The sequence below is a fragment of the Anomaloglossus baeobatrachus genome, chromosome 9 (assembly GCF_048569485.1).
Source record: "Anomaloglossus baeobatrachus isolate aAnoBae1 chromosome 9, aAnoBae1.hap1, whole genome shotgun sequence".
In the NCBI taxonomy this organism is placed as follows: Eukaryota; Metazoa; Chordata; class Amphibia; order Anura; family Aromobatidae; genus Anomaloglossus; species Anomaloglossus baeobatrachus.
Window position 1 is genome coordinate 21,684,038 of NC_134361.1, and position 19,053 is coordinate 21,703,090.

General features: G+C 49.8%; 1 protein-coding gene across 2 annotated transcripts in view; it reads right to left on the reverse strand.

The window, feature by feature from the left end:
• The window catches only part of TAP1 (transporter 1, ATP binding cassette subfamily B member), a 38,898-nt gene that overhangs the window by 5,663 nt on the left and 14,182 nt on the right, over positions 1-19,053 (reverse strand). For both annotated transcript variants that reach the window (XM_075323244.1, XM_075323243.1), the window contains 7 exons: positions 17,382-17,512; positions 17,096-17,301; positions 15,797-15,994; positions 14,182-14,310; positions 13,689-13,877; positions 5,443-5,616; positions 796-955 (listed from right to left, as the gene is read on the reverse strand). In XM_075323244.1, coding sequence (XP_075179359.1) covers positions 796-955; positions 5,443-5,616; positions 13,689-13,877; positions 14,182-14,310; positions 15,797-15,994; positions 17,096-17,301; positions 17,382-17,512 — 1,187 coding nt within the window. The remainder of the gene's footprint in view (positions 1-795; positions 956-5,442; positions 5,617-13,688; positions 13,878-14,181; positions 14,311-15,796; positions 15,995-17,095; positions 17,302-17,381; positions 17,513-19,053) is intronic.

The window sequence follows — 19,053 nt, forward strand, 5'->3', positions numbered from 1 at the left end:
AGCTATGTCTCTTACCTCATGTGCAGGGCATTGCAGCTTAATTACAACCACTCATATAGTGAGTTAGTTGCTTGTTGTCTTAACCATGGATACCTAAGCTACAATGCCCTGCACATGGGGTAAGAAACCTAGCAAAATAGTATAGGTCTCCTGATTAGCTATCCGTCTTACCTCTTGTGCAGGGCATTGCAGTAGCTTAGGTATCCATGGTTATGACCATGAGCAACTAACTAAGGGTACAGTTCCACTTGTGTATGAGTCGTGCGAGTCTCACATCGGTATCACCCGGTACAGCCGCGCACTCTCCTGACAGAAGCGGGGCGGCTGCCTTTATTTCCATGCAGCAAAGGCGCTCGTGTCTGGAGAGCGTGTGGCCATACGTAATACCGATACGAGACTCACACGAGTCATAGGCACGTTGAACTCCGGAATAACTGTCTTTATATGAGTGATCATAACAATGGATAACTAAGCAGCAATGCCCTGCACATGAGGTAAGAGACATGGTAGATCAGGAGAACTATACTACATTTTCATTTGGAGGGATTTGCTAATATTATTATTATTACATCTACTATATATTGGGATGGGATCTTGGAGATGGGAATACCCCTTTAAGTGCATGAAAGTGTTATTATGTCGATATATGGCACTGTTATACTAGCACTATAGAGTAAACCAAATGTTGGCGGCAAGAGACAGTATGGTCAATATAATGTCAGACCTGCAAGTATGAAATCGTGTGTGATCAGAGGCTACCACCACAAATGTCTGCTATATCTGTGCTGCACCCACCTGTCTTGTACCCGTCCACCATGGCTGAGATAAAATCGTGTGCATTCGCTGCCACTGCTGCGTTCTCCACGGACGACAGAGGAACGTGCCCCAAACCGTAGGAGATATTGTCTTCTAAGGAGCGGGCAGTGAGGACGGGCTCCTGACTCACCACAGACACCTGCAATGAAGACACGAGACCATCACCACGTGGCACATGCCGCACATCACTGCCCAGTGTCACCAGAGGGGGGTCTCATTGCTGCAGGATTTGTCACGCAGATATAAGGCCATAGCAATCAATCTGCACCCGCACAAACTTTGGGGGCATTTCCCACCGTCAGGTTTTAGCTTTGTGCTGGAGAGTCGCTGTGTCTCATACGAGGAGCTACAGTTTATCCACTACAGTTTGGCTCTGTTTTGTTTTCGCACCACCTCAAGGTGAAAAATTGAGATTTTTTTTTTTGTGTGTAAATTGCAAATTTTGTGGGGGTTCAGTTTATTGCAGAAATGATGGACCGTAAAAATGCAAAAAAATGTGATACCCAAAAATAGACCTTTTATATGTATTTTTTTTATCAGCTACAGTATCATTGATGTGGGCGGCACGTTGGCTCAGTGGTTAGCACTGCAGTCTTGCCGTGGCTCAGTAGTTAGCAGTGCAGTCTGGTGGTGCTCAGTGGTTAGCACTTCAGTCTTGCGGTGGCTCAGTGGTTAGCACTGCAGTCTTGCGGTGGCTCAGTAGTTTGCACTGCAGTCTGGTGGTGCTCAGTGGTTAGCACTTCAGTCTTGTGGTGGCTCAGTGATTAGCACTGCAGTCTTGTGGTGGCTCAGTGGTTAGCACTGCAGTCTTGTGGTGGCTCAGGGGTTAGTGCCGCAGTCTTGCAGCGCTGGGGTCTTGGGTTCAAATCCCACCAAGGACAACATATGCAAGGAGTTTGTATGTTCTCCCCGTGTTTGCGTGTGTTTCCTCCCCACTACAAAGACATTCAGAGAGGGACCTTAGGGGCACTTTGCACACTACAACATCGCAGGTGGGGTCATGTCGAAAGTGACGCACTTCTTGCGTTGCTCTCGACATCGTAGTGTGTAAATCCTAGATGATACGATTAACGAGCGCAAAAGCGTCGTAATCGTATTATTGGTGTAGGGTCGGCGAATTCCATAATTACGCTGCTGCGATGGTCCGATGTTGTTCCTCGCTCCTGCGGCAGGAGCAGGAGCCAGGAACATCTCCAACCTGCGTCACCGCGGCTCCCGTAGGATATGCGGAAGGAAGGACGTGGGTGGGATGTTTACATCCAGCTCATCTCCGCCCCTCCGCTCCTATTGGCCGCCTGCCATGTGACGTTGCTGTGACGCCGCACGACCCGCCCCCTTAAGAAGGAGGCGGTTCTCCGGCCAGAGCGACGATCGCAGGGCAGGTGAGTGCATGTGAAGCTGGCGTAGCGATAATATTCGCAACGGCAGCTATCACAAGATATCGCAGCTGCGACGGGGGCGGGGACTATCGCGTTCGGCATCGCAGCATCGGCTTGCGATGTTGTAGTGTGCAAAGTGCCCCTTAGATTGTGAGCCCCAATGCGGACAGTGTTGCTGATGTATGTAAAGCGCTGTGGAATGAAAAATATATATAAAAAAATATACAAATATAAAAAAAATGGTGTTACTGGCATTATGACACTGATGGGGGAGACGCTCCATTCTAACAGGAAGGATATGTTATGTTTTTTTATTTACTTTTATTCTTTTTACGTTATTGGCCTGAACCTGAAAAATACATTGAGATTAGTTTATGTATTTTTCTAACATTATACGATAACTGGGATGGACATTGGCAGCACGTGACCACAGGGAACAACAGAGCGCAGAGGACGTCTGTCTCCTCTCTAGGATCACTCAGGCATCCAGTATATATATATTCTAGCTGTGGTACCCGGCGTTGCCCGGGATAGTAACTAAGTGTCTCTGTCTCTCTCACTTTCCCTCTCTTTCTCTCCCTCTCTGTCTATCTCTCTCATTCTATACGTCTCTCTCTGTCGCTATCTCTCTGTCTGTTTCTCTGTGTCTTTGTCTCTCTCTATACGTCTCTCTTTCTGCCTCTCTGTCTCTGCCCGTCTCGCTCTGTATCTCCCTGGCTGTCTCTCTTTCTGTCTGCCTCTCTATTTCTCTCTGTCTATCCATCACTCTCTCTATTTCTTTCTATCCATCTATTTCTCTCTATCCATCTCTCTCTCTATTTCTCTCTATCCATCTATTTCTCTCTATCCATCTCTCTCTCTATTTCTCTCTGTCTGTCTCTCTATCCATCTATCTCTCTATTTCTCTCTATCCATCTCTCTATTTCTCTCTGTCTGTCTCTCTCTGTCTGTCTCTCTATCCATCTATCTCTGTCTACCTCTCTGTCTCTCTCTCTATCCGTCTGACTCTGTTTCTCACTGTCTGTCTCTCTTTCTGTCTGCCTCTCTCTATCCATCTCTGTATGTCTCTCTATCTCTCTTTCTCTGTCTCTCTATCCATCTATCTCTGTCTACCTCTCTCTATATCTCTGTCCATCTCTCTATTTCTGTGTCTTTCTCTATCCGTCTCTCTCTATCCATCTATCTCTCTGTCTGTCTGCCTCTCTATGTCTCGCACTCTCCCTGTCTGCCTCACTCTCTATTTCTCTGTGTCTCTCTCTGTTTGTTTGTGTCTGTCTCTCTCTATCCATCTCTGTCTCTGTATCTATGTGTCTTTCTCTGTCTGTCTCTCTCTCTATCCATCTCTCCACCTACAGTATGACGTTCCCTGAGTCATATGGGGTGTCTGTGCAAAATGTTATGATTGGAAATGCGACGGTGCAGATTCCTTTAGCAGACATACACATATACACACACACACACACACATATATATGTGCGCACACACACATATATATACACACACACGCACACACACACATATACATACACTCAGCTTTATAAATTAGATACGTACAGTCATGGCCAAAAGTTTTGAGAATGACACCACAATGCTATTTTCACATGATCTGTTGCCCTCTGGTTTTTAATTGTGTTTATCTGATGTTTACATCACATACAGAAATATAATTGCAATCATATTATGGGACCAGAAGGTTCTATTGACATTAGAATGAGTTACTGCAGCCAGTGAATATTTGCAGTGTTGCCCCTTCTTCTTCAGGACCTCTGCAATTCTCCCTGGCAGCTCTCAATCATCTTCTGGAGCAAATCCTGACTGATCGCTGTCCATTCTTACATAAGCAATGCTTGCATTTTGCCAGAATTTGTTGGTTTTTGTTTGTCCACCCGTCTCTTGATGATTGCCCACAAGTTCTCAATGGGATTAAGATCTGGGGAGTTTCCAGGCCATGGACCCAAAATCTCTATGTTTTGTTCCATGAGCCATTTAGTGATCACCTTTGCTTTATGGCAAGGTGCTCCATCATGCTGGAAAAGGCATTGTTGGGCGCCAAACTGCTCTTGGACAGTTGGGAGAAGTTGCTCTTGGAGGACATTCTGGTGCCATTCTTTATTCATGGCGGTGTTTTTAGGCCAGACTGTGAGTGGTGCGATTCCCTTGGCTGAGAAGCAACCCCACACATGAATGGTTTCCGGATGCTTAACAGTTGGCATGAGACAAGACTGGTGGTAGTGCTCACCTCTTCTCCTCCTAATAAGCTGTTTTCCAGATGTCCCAAACAATCGAAAAGGGGATTCATCTGAGAAAATGACTTTACCCCAGTCCTCAGCAGTCCACTCCCTGTACCTTCTGCAGAATATCAGTCGGTCCCTGATGTTTTTTCTGGAGAGAAGAGGCTTCTTTGCTGCCCTCCTTGAAACCAGGCCTTGCTCAGAGTCTCCGCCTCACAGTGCGTGCAGAAGCACTCACACCAGCCTGCTGCCATTGCTGAGCTAGCTCGCCACTGCTGGTAGTCCCATCCCGCAGCTGAAACAGTATTAAGATATGGTCCTGGCGTTTGCTGGTCCTTCTTGGGCGCCCTGGAGCCTTTTTGGCAACAATGGAAGCTCTCTCCTTGAAGTTCTTGATGATGCGATAGATTGGTGACTGAGGTGCAATCTTTGTAGCTGCGATACTCTTCCCTGTTAGGCCATTTTTGTGCAGAGCAATGATGGCTGCACGTGTTTCTTTAGAGATAACCATGGTTAACTGAAGAGAAACAATGATGCCAAGCACCAGCCTCCTTTTAAAGTGTCCAGTGGTGTCATTCTTACTTAATCATGACTGATTGATCGCCAGCCCTGTCCTCATCAACACCCACACCTGTGTTAATGGAACAATCACTAAAACAATGTTAGCTGCTCCTTTTAAGGCAGGAATGCAATGATGTTGAAATGTGTTTTGGGGGTTAAAGTTCATTTTCTTGGCAAATATTGACTTTGCAAGTAATTGCTGTTAAGCTGATCACTCTTTATGACATTCTGGAGTATATGCAAATTGCCATTAGAAACACTGAAGCAGTAGACTTTGTAAAAATTAATATTTGTAGCATTCTCAAAACTTTTGGCCATGACTGTACACACAGAGTGTTGTATGTCTTTTAGCAGTACATTCTTGTGATAATATTAAAAATATAAAGAGACGCGTGCACTTTAGCTGTGGGCGGCTCCAATACCCCCTCCGACATTCACGCTCTCAGGGGACTCACCATTCTCCGGTAATACTCGTTGTCATACTCGGACACCGGTTTCCCGTCCAGGAGGATGTCTCCTTTTTGCGGTTGATAAAACTTCAGCAGCAGCTGCACCACGGTGGATTTACCGGCATCACAAGCTCCAACCAAAGCCGTCACCTGCTCCTCACGTAGGTCAAAAGAGACGTCCTAGAGGTTTACAATAATATATATCAGTACATTCAGTACGGTGCAAAAGTGTTAGGCAGGTGTGGAGAAAATGCGCACAGTAAGAATGCTTTATAGAGAAAATAGAGTTAATGGTTTATTTGTAACAATTAACAAAGAAGGGAATTTTGTTTACTTACCGTAAATTCCTTTTCTTCTAGCTCCTATTGGGAGACCCAGACAATTGGGTGTATAGCTTCTGCCTCCGGAGGCCACACAAAGTATTACACTTTAAAAAGTGTAACCCCTCCCCTCTGCCTATACACCCTCCCGTGCATCACGGGCTCCTCAGTTTTGGTGCAAAAGCAGGAAGGAGGAAACTTATAAATTGGTCTAAGGTAAATTCAATCCGAAGGATGTTCGGAGAACTGAAAACCATGAACCAAAAGAACAATTCAACATGAACAACATGTGTACACAAAAGAACAACCAGCCCGAAGGGCACAGGGGCGGGTGCTGGGTCTCCCAATAGGAGCTAAAAGAAAAGGAATTTACGGTAAGTAAACAAAATTCCCTTCTTCTTTGTCGCTCCATTGGGAGACCCAGACAATTGGGACGTCCAAAAGCAGTCCCTGGGTGGGTAAAAGAATACCCCGATAAAAAGGGCCGACAACGGCCCTCCTCTTACAGGTGGGCAACCGCCGCCTGAAGGACTCGCCTACCTAGACTGGCATCCGCCGAAGCATAGGTATGCACCTGATAGTGTTTCGTGAAAGTGTGCAGACTAGACCACGTAGCTGCCTGACACACCTGCTGAGCCGTAGCCCGGTACCGCAATGCCCAGGATGCACCTACGGCTCTGGTAGAATGGGCTTTCAGCCCTGAAGGAATCGGAAGCCCAGAAGAACGGTAGGCTTCAAGAATCGGTTCCTTGATCCACCGAGCCAAGGTTGACTTGGAAGCCTGCGACCCCTTACGCTGGCCAGCGACAAGGACAAAGAGTGCATCAGAACGGCGCAGTGGCGCCGTGCGAGACACGTAGATCCGTAGTGCTCTCACTAGATCTAACAAATGCAAATCCTTTTCACATTGGTGAATTGGATGAGGGCAAAACGAAGGTAAGGAGATATCTTGATTGAGATGAAAAGGGGACACCACCTTGGGGAGAAAGTCCGGGACCGGACGCAGAACCACCTTATCCTGGTGAAATACCAGGAAGGGGGCTTTGCATGACAGCGCTGCAAGCTCTGACACTCTTCGGAGTGACGTAACCGCCACTAGAAATGCCACCTTCTGCGAAAGACGTGATAGAGAGACATCCCGCAGCGGCTCAAAAGGTGGTTTCTGAAGAGCCCGTAGAACCCTGTTAAGATCCCAGGGTTCCAGCGGCCGCTTGTAAGGTGGGACTATGTGGCAAACTCCCTGCAGGAACGTGCGGACCTGCGGAAGCCTGGCTAGACGCTTTTGAAAAAACACGGAAAGCGCCGATACTTGTCCCTTGAGAGAGCCGAGAGACAAACCCTTGTCCATTCCGGATTGAAGGAAGGAAAGAAACGTGGGTAAGGCAAACGGCCAGGGGGTAAACCCCTTATCAGAGCACCAGGCTAAGAAGATCCTCCAAGCCCTGTGATAGATCTTGGCTGACGTTGGTTTCCTGGCCTGTCTCATAGTGGCAATGACCTCTTGAGATAACCCTGAGGACGCTAGGAGCCAGGACTCAATGGCCACACAGTCAGGTTGAGGGCCGCAGAATTCAGATGGAAAAATGGCCCTTGAGACAGCAAGTCTGGTCGGTCTGGGAGCGCCCACGGTTGACCCACCGTGAGGTGCCACAGGTCCGGGTACCACGACCTCCTCGGCCAGTCTGGAGCGACGAGGATGGCGCGGCGGCAGTCTGACCTGATCTTGCGCAACACTCTGGGAAGCATTGCCAGAGGAGGGAATACATAAGGCAGTCGAAACTGCGACCAATCCTGAACTAAGGCGTCCGCCGCCAGAGCTCTGTGATCCTGAGACCGTGCCATGAATGCCGGGACTTTGTTGTTGTGCCGAGACGCCATGAGATCGACGTCCGGCGTTCCCCAGCGGCAACAGATCTCTTGAAACACGTCCGGGTGAAGAGACCATTCCCCTGCGTCCATGCTCTGGCGACTGAGAAAGTCTGCTTCCCAGTTTTCTACGCCCGGGATGTGAACCGCGGAGATGGTGGAGGCTGTGGCCTCCGCCCACAGCAGAATCCGCCGAACTTCTTGGAAGGCTTGACGACTGCGAGTGCCGCCCTGGTGGTTGATGTACGCGACCGCCGTGGCGTTGTCCGACTGTATGCGGATCTGCCTGCCCTCCAGCCACCGATGGAACGCTTTTAGGGCTAGATACACTGCCCTTATCTCCAGAACATTGATCTGAAGGGAGGACTCCATCGGAGTCCAGGTTCCCTGAGCCCTGTGGTGGAGGAAGACCGCTCCCCACCCTGACAGACTCGCGTCCGTCGTGACCACAGACCAGGATGGGGGCAGGAAAGATTTTCCCTTCGACAGAGAAGTGGGAAGAAGCCACCACTGAAGAGAGGTTTTGGCTGCCAGAGAAAGAGAGACGTTCCTGTCTAAGGACGTCGACCTCTTGTCGCATTTGCAGAGAATGTCCCATTGGAGTGGACGCAGATGAAACTGCGCAAAGGGAACTGCCTCCATTGCTGCCACCATCTTCCCCAGGAAGTGCATGAGGCGCCTCAAGGGGTGTGACTGGGCCCGAAGGAGAGATTGCACCCCTGTTTGCAGCGAACGCTGTTTGTCCAACGGTAGTTTAACTATCGCTGAGAGAGTATGAAACTCCATCCCGAGGTAAGTCAGTGATTGGGTCGGAGTCAATTTTGACTTTGGGAAATTGATGATCCACCCGAACCTCTGGAGAGTCTCCAGAGCCACGGTCAGACTGTGTTGACATGCCACCCGGGAGGGTGCCTTGACTAGGAGATCGTCTAAGTACGGGATCACCGAGTGGCCCTGAGAGTGTAGGACTGCCACAACGGATGCCATGACCTTGGTGAAGACCCATGGGGCTGTCGCCAGGCCGAAAGGCAGTGCCACAAACTGAAGGTGTTCGTCCCCGATGGCGAAACGCAGGAAGCGTTGATGCTCTGGAGCGATCGGCACATGGAGATAGGCATCCCTGATGTCGATTGATGCTAGGAAGTCCCCTTGGGACATCGAAGCGATGACAGAGCGGAGGGATTCCATGCGAAATCGCCTGGTTCTCACATGTCTGTTGAGCAATTTGAGGTCCAAAACGGGACGGAATGAACCGTCCTTTTTTGGTACCACGAACAGGTTGGAGTAAAAACCGCGACCCCGTTCCAGATGGGGAACGGGGATCACAACTCCTTCTGTCTTCAGAGTGTCCACCGCCCGAAAAAGAGCATCGGCTCGCTCGGGGGGCGGAGATGTTCTGAAAAAACGAGTCGGAGGACGAGAGCTGAACTCTATCCTGTAACCGTGAGACAGAATGTCCCTCCCCCATCGGTCTTGGACATGTGGCCACCAGGCGTCGCAAAAGCGGGAGAGCCTGCCACCGACCGAGGATGCGGCTTGGGGAGGCCGAAAGTCATGAGGAGGCCGCCTTGGAGACGGTGCCTCCGGCGGTCTTTGGAGGACGTGACTTAGACCGCCATGCAGAAGAGTTTCTCTGGCTCTTCTGTGGCCTGTTGGACGAGGAGGATTGGGATCTGGCTGAGGGCCGAAAGGACCGAAACCTCGCTTGAATTTTTCGTTGCTGAGGTCTCTTTGGTTTGGGCTGGGGTAAGGACGAGTCCTTTCCCTTGGATTGCTTAATGATTTCATCCAATTGTTCGCCAAACAATCGGTCGCCAGAAAAAGGCAAACCGGTCAAAAACTTCTTGGAAGCAGAGTCTGCCTTCCATTCGCGTAGCCACATGGCCCTGCGGACTGCCACCGAATTGGCGGATGCTACCGCTGTACGGCTAGCCGAGTCCAGGACAGCATTCATGGCGTAGGATGAAAATACCGACGCCTGAGAAGTCAAAGACGCTACTTGTGGAGCCGAGGTACGGGTGACCGCATTAATCTCAGACAGACAAGCTGAGATAGCCTGGAGTGCCCACACTGCTGCAAAGGCTGGGGCAAAGGACGCGCCTATGGCTTCATAGATGGATTTCATTAGGAGCTCTATCTGCCTGTCCGTGGCATCCTTGAGCGTTGAACCGTCAGCCACTGCCACTACGGATCTAGCCGCCAGTCTAGAGACTGGAGGATCCACCTTGGGACATTGAGCCCAACCCTTAACTACGTCAGAGGGGAAGGGGTAACGTGTGTCATTAAGGCGTTTAGTAAAGCGCTTGTCCGGGAAAGCCCTGTGCTTCTGGACAGCATCTCTGAAGTTCGAGTGATCGAAGAAAGCACTCCGAGTACGTTTGGGAAACCTAAACTGGTGTTTCTCCTGCTGTGAAGCTGACTCCTCAATAGGTGGAGTTGGGGGAGAAAGATCTAGCACCTGGTTGATGGACGCTATAAGGTCATTTACTATGGCGTCCCCTTCAGGTGTATCAAGATTGAGAGCAACGTCAGGGTCAGAGTCCTGGGCTGCGACCTCCGCCTCATCCTCTAGAGAGTCCTCATGCTGAGACCCCAAACAGCGTGATGAAGTCGGGGAAGATTCTAATCGAGCCCGCTTAGCCGGTCTGGGACTGCGGTCCGTGCCGGAGTCCTCCACGTAATAACTAGAGGTCACCCCAGGCGCACGCTTCGTCGCAGACCGAGAGGGGCCTGGGGGCGATCCCGCAGTGCCCGGGGCCTGTGTAAGGGCCGGTCTGGACTGCAAGGCTTCTAGTATCTTAGCAGACCATTTGTCCATAGACTGAGCCATGGATTGTGACAGTGACTCAGAGAGTTTCTCAGCTAAAACTGCAAACTCTGTCCCTGCCACCTGGACAGGGGAAACCGGCGGTTCTACCTGGGTCGAGGGTCCCACCAGTGCCCCAGGCTCCGGCTGAGCGAGTGCCACAGGGCCTGAGCATTGCTCACAGTGAGGGTAGGTGGAACCTGCAGGTAGCATAGCCGCACAAGAGGTACAGGTTGCAAAGTAACCCTGTGTCTTGGCACCCTTGCTCCTTGTGAACGACATGCTGTTGTCTCCCAGGAGAGTGATCACTGAGGGATATATAGCCACAAGCTAACAGTACAGCCGAACCCAGAAAATGTATACAAATATACTATATATATATATACAGTTCGGCACTCTATGGGGTCCAGCATCGGGTGACCGGTGTGGCTTACCGACCGCTCAAGCGGTGTGTGGCCCCCAGATTCCCTGCCTCGGGTCTCCCAGAGATGCAGCCAGAAGTCCTCCACCGGCAGAATGTGCTTAAAACATGGCTGTCGGCGTTCACAGGGGAGGAGGGAGCCGTGGGCGTAACTACAAAAGTGCGGGAATCTGGCCCCAGAGTGATTAGTGAGGGGGGCGGAGGACAACTACGTGTGCTCCAGCCCTCACTGTCGGCGTCAGACCGACCGTCCCGCCCCTACCCCTGACTGGCAGGCCCGGGGGCGGGAGTTTAATGCACTAGGCCGCAAAAGCCGGGGACTAAAGTTAAAACCGCGGCCGGCGAGCAGGCGCGGTCGGCGCGGTAGTCCGAGTCTCATACCAACACCGCAGTCGCTGCAGCGTCTGAGGCCAAGGTGCTCCATGCACCGTCCCCAAGGGGACACAGAGTACCTGTAGATGCAGGGCCCTGTCCCTGATGATAGTCAGTCTCCTGTCCGTCAGAATCCCACAGGGTCTGCGGAGGGAGCCCGGTCCCAGTGCCTGGATGACCGGATAGGATCCCACTTCTCCCAGAGCCCCTAAGGGATGGGGAAGGAAAACGGCATGTGGCTCCAGCCTGTGTACCCGCAATGGGTACCTCAACCTTGACAACACCGCCGACTTAGTGGGGTGAGAAGGGAGCATGCCGGGGGCCCTGTTAGAGGCCCTCTTTTCTTCCATCCGATATAATCAGCAGCTGCTGCTGACTAAAATGGGAGCATGAGTGAATGTGTGCCTCCTTCAACACAAAGCATAAAACTGAGGAGCCCGTGATGCACAGGGGGGGTGTATAGGCAGAGGGGAGGGGTTACACTTTTTAAAGTGTAATACTTTGTGTGGCCTCCGGAGGCAGAAGCTATACACCCAATTGCCTGGGTCTCCCAATGGAGCGACAAAGAAATAGAAATTGAATGAAGAAAGTAAATGGAAATACCATTAATATTCGGCGACCCGTCTGTCACGCAGTGACTACTGGGGCTCCGCTAGGTGTTTGGGAACTTCCGGCAAGTGCCGCAATGCACAAGGATACTGCGGACACTTATAACGGTGGGCCCTGATGCTAGGGAGAGGGGAGCGAGGTCACCTCCTCAGGGTGATCCCTGCACTCCCTAACATCCCTAGACGGGTCCTTCCCTTTGTGGTGGCCACCGCCGATCATGTGCCTAGGCCCTTGCTGGCCTTGAACTCATCCTGAGTAGTGAAGGCCAGCGAGACACTAGCCTGGCAAGTACAATAAGACAATACAAGGTAAGAAAGACAAACTTGAGAAAGACACAACAAATAAAACTCCGGCAGGAACTTCTCATCTGCAACTTGAAGCGACACCTCAGCTTCTCCAGAGACTGGCTCCTTCCAAGTGGACAGCAATAGAAATGAGCTATAGCCGACATGGAGTGGAGTGAGGAGCGGATACGTATAGCAGAAGAGAGCGGCTGCAGCCGAGGTTACAACTACCTGTTAGATCACTGCAGGATAGAAAGGAACCTTAACCCCTTCAGTGCTGGATGGAATTAAATTTGCTCCAACTCAGGGTGAATGGTGAGCAGGCAGTAAAGCGGATCTGCAATCTACAATACACTGTGACCTTCTGGTCCCAGATTACCCCGAGATCACATCAGGCTCTGTTACCCTCTTTGCCTTCATCATTTCTTCTACTTCCACAGTTTGTGAAGGAACTCTGCAAGAGGTTGTTCCAAACATGATGGGAAACTGACCCCCGATCTTGTGTGTATGAGGCTTGTGCAGATCCATCTGTCTCTTCATGTGATCCCACACAGACGGGGTGATGTGAAATCAGGGCTCTGTGCTCACTGGATCATCACGTCTAGGATGCCTCTTTCTCTGCTGACCAGATCATTAAGTCTAGGACGCCTCTTTCTCTGCTGACCAGATCATTAAGTCTAGGACGCCTCTTTCTCTGTTGACAAGATCATCATGTCTAGGACGCCTCTTTCTCTGCTGACCGAATCATTAAGTCTAGGACGCCTCTTTCTCTGCTGACCGAATCATTAAGTCTAGGATGCCTCTTTCTCTGCTGACCAGATCATCATGTCTAGGACGTCTCTCTCTCTGGTGACCGGATCATCACGTCTATGACGCCTCTTTCTCTGCTGACCGGATCATCATGTCTAGGATGCCTCTTTCTTTGCTGACCAGATCATCATGTCTAGGACGCCTCTTTCTCTGCTGACCGAATCATTAAGTCTAGGACGCCTCTTTCTCTGCTGACCGAATCATTAAGTCTAGGACGCCTCTTTCTCTGCTGACCGAATCATTAAGTCTAGGACGCCTCTTTCTCTGCTGATCGGATCATCATGTCTAGGATGCCTCTTTCTCGTTCTTAATGACATTGGCTGGATGTTTGGGGGTCCTTGCCCTATTCTGCTACAGAATAATTGTGGACTCAATCAGATGCCTCCCTGATGGCATTACATGATGGATCTCACATTATCCCGTCTGTCTGAGATCACAAGAAGAGACAAACGGATCCGCACAAGCCTCATGCACAGAAGATCTGAGGTCGTTTCTCCAAGATGTTTGGCTGCCGAGTTCCTCAATACCTAAGTACAATGGATGAGAAGAAGTGATGAAGGCGACGGGCGGTCACCGAATACTGATGATTTAGCTTTTCTTTTCACTTTCCTAATTGATAAAGAGAAACTCTTAGCACTTCTATTTTTTAACACTTTCTTAGCTCTACAGCAATGATAACTTTTTGCATCGTTCTGTATACATGTGATACATTTACAGAAATCACCGCCTGAGATGAGAGTGAACATCTCCGGATACTCCCGTACCTGGAGAGCCGGGGTGTCCTTTCGTTTCGGATAGGAGAATGTGACATTCTTGAACTGGACGTGTCCTTTCAGGTGAGTCGGCTTGAGGTTTCCTGGTGGTGGCAGTTGCGGAGTCCGGTCCATGTACTCTAGCACTTTTTTGGACGATCCTACGGCTTTTTTAACGTCTGGGTACATGCGCTGCAGCACCTAGATCAGCAGGCGGAGGGGTGACAGGACAGGAGAAGTCGGTATGGCAGAAACGTCACACATGGAACATTTACTGGCGCCATTCACCTCGACGGGATGAAAAATTCATTATGAGCATAGTGAACTGCGCTAGATACGCCATACATACGCTATACAATTACATAGGTGCGCTGCGGCACTGGCGGAAAACACTATGGATGATGAATGTGTCATTGATCCGTCCTCTACAACTGAGACCACCTATAAAGCCCGATAAGCTGTAGACGGTGCACAATACAGGGGCCGCCCCGTGTACATGTCTCACCTCCACGGATGACGTGAACTGCAGCTCATACAGGATAAATGACACCAGCTCGCCTCCGCTGACCTCGCCGTATGTGACTAACCGGCCACCAAAGTAGAGGATGGCCACCTTGAGCACGAGCCCGGACAGCTGTGGGGATAAATCACTGAATGTTAGTATCTTAATGCGAGCCACCGTGGTGTTAGCCGCTGAAAACTCTGCTGCACTTCAGTTTGGTGCAATGTTCAAACTGTTTTTTAAAGGGAATCTGTCAACATGTTTTTGCTATGTAATCTGAGAGCAGCATGATGTAATGAAGAAGATACTGCTTCCAGCGATGTGCCACTGGGCTGTGTTTTACTGTTTCAATACAATCAGTGTTTTATCAGCAGGAAGACAACTGATCTTGTGCTTGGTACTACAACCATGCCCAATACAATGCACACAGAAAACTGCCAATCAGTGGTGCGGGTTGGGTTATACACAGAAAGCTGCCAGTGTTGTGGACACAGCTGCCAATCAGTGGTATGAGAGAGGTTATACACAGAAAGCTGCCAATGAATGGAATGGGAGAGGTTATACACAGAAATCTGCCAATCAGTGGTGTGGGTGGGTTTATAAACACAGCTGCCAGTCAGTGGTGTGGGCAGGGGTAGACACAACTGCCAATCAGTGGTGTAGGTGGGGTCATACACAGAAAGCTACCAATCAGTGTTGTGGGCAGGGTTATAGACAGCTGCCAATCAGTGATGTGGACAGTCATACAAAGAAAGCTGCCAATCAGTGGTGTGGGCGGGGTTATACACAGAAAACTTAAATTAGTGGCGTGGGAGGGATTATACACAGAAAGCTGCCAACCAGAGTGGTATGGGCAGGGTTATATATAGAAAGCTGCCAATCAGTGGTGTGGGCGTGGTTATACACATAAAGCAGCCAATTAGTGGTATGGGTGGAGTTATACATAGAAGGCTGCCAATCAGTGGTATGGGAGGAGTTATACACAGAAAGCTGCCTATCAGTGATGTGGGCGGGGTTATAAATACAGCTCAACATTCTACATTCTGCTAGATCTACAGCAGGATCCATCAATCACAATAGGTGATGTTACAGGTCCCACTGATCCCTCTCCCTTCACGATGGCCTATGCACACGCTGATTAGATGCTTTATTTAAAAAAAATAGGGTTGAGGTTCAACCATTGTGGCTAATGAGCACGTGTTAATTTTTGAAAAAGGAATGTAGAATCTAAAAGGCCCCGGTGGTCGATGTACAAATTAGGAAGATTTCTAATTTTTATTTAATATTTGCTAATGTTTTTTTAACTCTAGTGCCACCTGGATGAGGCAATCCTAAAAGTCAGTACTCACCCTTTAATGGGCCTTGTCACATGACTTAGTCCTCATGTATGTGTATAATGATGGCCATCTGAATGGGACCTAAGAGTGTCTCGTTTAAGTCTTTTATCCTATGTTTCGGGTGTTTGCTGCTCATCAGTGCAAAGCAGGAGATCTTATTTGGCTGGGTGGGTGAGAGCCCTCTGACAGGGATCTAAATGGAAAGTTTTCTAAATTCCCAGAGGAGAATTGCGTGGCCTATATGTCACCCTACGCCAATACCGGAGATACCCAGCACTCACGCTGTTGGCCACTAAGTTGCAGCTGTAGGCCAGGGCCTCGGTCTTGTTGAGCTCATAGATGTCCTGCAGCTTGGCCTCGTAGCGCTGACATTCGCCATCTTCATTAGCGAAGCTCCGCACAGTCTTCATATTGGAGAAGATCTCCAGCACCACCTGATTGGCTGCTGAGAGGGATCTCTGGACTTTTATAGCTAAACCCTGTGAAAATGATGGATATGTGATTAAGCTTCTTACTGACACATGCGTATACTGGTTTTCTTACAGACACCTGCATATTTTGTATGCGTATGCTGGTTTTCATTAACCCCTTATTACCCCGATTGTCACAGCCCTAGGGCAATTCGGATGAGCAGTGTAAAATTTTGGGATTGTTGCATCTAAGGGATGTGACAATTCTTGGTGGCTACAGGCTGCTATTTTTAGGCTGGGGGGCCAAATAACCATGGATCTCCCCAGCTTGAGAATACCAGCCCCCAGCTGTCGGCTTTATAATGGTTAGGTATCAAAATTGAGGGAGGGCGGGTGGACGCCGTTTTTTTTCAAATTATTTATATAAATAATTAAAAAGAAAAGCCGCATGCGTTCCTTTTATTTGCAGCCTGTAGCTGTATGCTTTATCTGTGCTGGGTATCATAATATGGGGGGACCCTACGCTTATTTTTGTATTTATTTATTTTTACACCATGATAGCGTTGCAGGCAGCGTTTGTGATTCGAAACAGTCAGAAATGCTGTCACACAGGGTGGGGGGGCGTGGTCTGACTGCAACCAATCACAAATGCCGGGACTGCCGGTGGGCGGGGGAAGCAGTGCATATGCATGAGAATAATGAGTGGCCCTGGAGTAAGTATGAGTGCCCCGGAAGTAGTGTTACAGCCACACAGAGACTGGTAAGTATAACGCGCTTGCTCTAATCCCCCTACCCCTTTCTACCACTATTTGAAAGTGTATAACTCAGGTCCCCATATACTTCTATGGGGATCAGTATCCGGCCAGAAATTCGGGATTAATTCCGGGTCAGAACTGGGTTTTCTTTTTGTAAGTCCCAGGTCCCAGGTATCCGCGGGTCCAGCTATCACTACCAGTAATGATCATTTTGATGCTTGGGTGCTTGGCACTCATTTGTACAGAGTATAATGGAAGTCAATGGGAGCTCAAGCATTTTTTGAGAAGATTTTTGAGTTTCCCATTGATTCTATCATACTCCGTAAACAAGTACCAAGCACTCGAGCATCAAAATGATCAGTTTGCTTACCGAGCAATTTGCTCATCACCAGACGTATACTGTCATCAGTCTCACCTGTGAAAAGGCCCCCGATAGTTTTGGGACAATTGTGATGACAAGGAGGCACAGCATAGTGAAGAGCGTCAGCTTAGCGGACAAGCTGAACATGAAGATGGCCAGGAATATGCCCCTCATCAGGTACCACATCAGCAGGCTGAGCTCGTGGCTGAGCGCCTCGCTCATGGCTGTGATGTCCGTCGTAATGCGAGACGTGATGTCACCTGGAAAGGAAGCGACATGTTTAGGAGACAAGAAAAAGAATCAGCGAGGCTCCGTAAGACGTTGTCTGTGCGCACATCACCTGTGGACTCCGTGTCAAAGAAGGTGATGTCCTGCGCCAGGATGGTCTGCAGCAGCCGCCCCTGGGTCTGGGTGGGCACCAGGCTCATGGTGACATTGTACACACAATCACAGAGGAACTCCGTCACAGCACTGCACGCAACAAAACCATCATCACTGATAGGCAGGAAACACTATGTACTTTACAGGAATGGCCTCACCGACTATGGGCCAGAGGGAGGTGGGGAAAAGGGGGGTGATGCTGCAGTATCTCTGTGTCTGTGAGAAGGGGGGTGATGCTGCAGTATCTCTGTGTCTGTGAGAAGGGGGATGATGCTGCAGTATCTCTGTGTCTGTGAGAAGGGGGGAGATGATGCTGCAGTATCTCTGTGTCTGTGAGAAGGGGGGGGTGATGCTGCAGTATCTCTGTGTCTGTGAGAAGGGGGATGATGCTGCAGTATCTCTGTGTCTGTGAGAAGGGGGGAGATGAGCTGCAGTATCTCTATGTCTGTGAGAAGGGGGATGATGCTGCAGTATCTCTGCGTCTGTGAGAAGGGGGATGATGCTGCAGTATCTCTGTGTCTGTGAGAAGGGGGGAGATGAGCTGCAGTATCTCTGCGTCTGTGAGAAGGGGGGAGATGAGCTGCAGTATCTCTATGTCTGTGAGAAGGGGGATGATGCTGCAGTATCTCTGTGTCTGTGAGAAGGGGGATGATGCTGCAGTATCTCTGCGTCTGTGAGAAGGGGGGTGATGCTGCAGTATCTCTGCGTCTGTGAGAAGGGGGGAGATGATGCTCCAGTATCTCTGTGTCTGTGAGAAGGGGGGAGATGATGCTGCAGTATCTCTGTGTCTGTGAGAAGGGGGGAGATGATGCTGCAGTATCTCTGTGTCTATGAGGAGGGGGGAGATGATGCTGCAGTATCTCTGCGTCTGTGAGAAGGGGGGATGATGCTGCAGTATCTCTGTGTCTGTGAGAAGGGGGGAGATGATGCTGCAGTATCTCTGCGTCTGTGAGAAGGGGGGAGATGATGCTGCAGTATCTCTGCGTCTGTGAGAAGGGGGGAGATGATGCTGCAGTATCTCTGCGTCTGTGAGAAGGGGGGGGATGATGCTGCAGTATCTCTGTGTCTGTGAGAAGGGGGGGGATGATGCTGCAGTATCTCTGTGTCTGTGAGAAGGGGGGAGATGATGCTGCAGTATCTCTGCGTCTGTGAGAAGGGGGATGATGCTGCAGTATCTCTGTGTCTGTGAGAAGGGGGGAGATGATGCTGCAGTATCTCTGCGTCTGTGAGAAGGGGGGAGATGATGCTGCAGTATCTCTATGTCTGTGAGAAGGGGGGAGATGATGCTGCAGTATCTTTGTGTCTGTGAGAAGGGGGATGATGCTGCAGTATCTCTATGTCTGTGAGAAGGGGGGAGATGATGCTGCAGTATCTCTATGTCTGTGAGAAGGGGGGAGATGATGCTGCAGTATCTTTGTGTCTGTGAGAAGGGGGATGATGCTGCAGTATCTCTATGTCTGTGAGAAGGGGGGAGATGATGCTGCAGTATCTCTGTGTCTGTGAGAAGGGGGGAGATGATGCTGCAGTATCTCTGTGTCTGTGAGAAGGGGGGAGATGATGCTACAGTATCTCTGCGTCTGTGAGAAGGAGGGAGATGATGCTGCAGTATCTCTATGTCTGTGAGAAGCGGG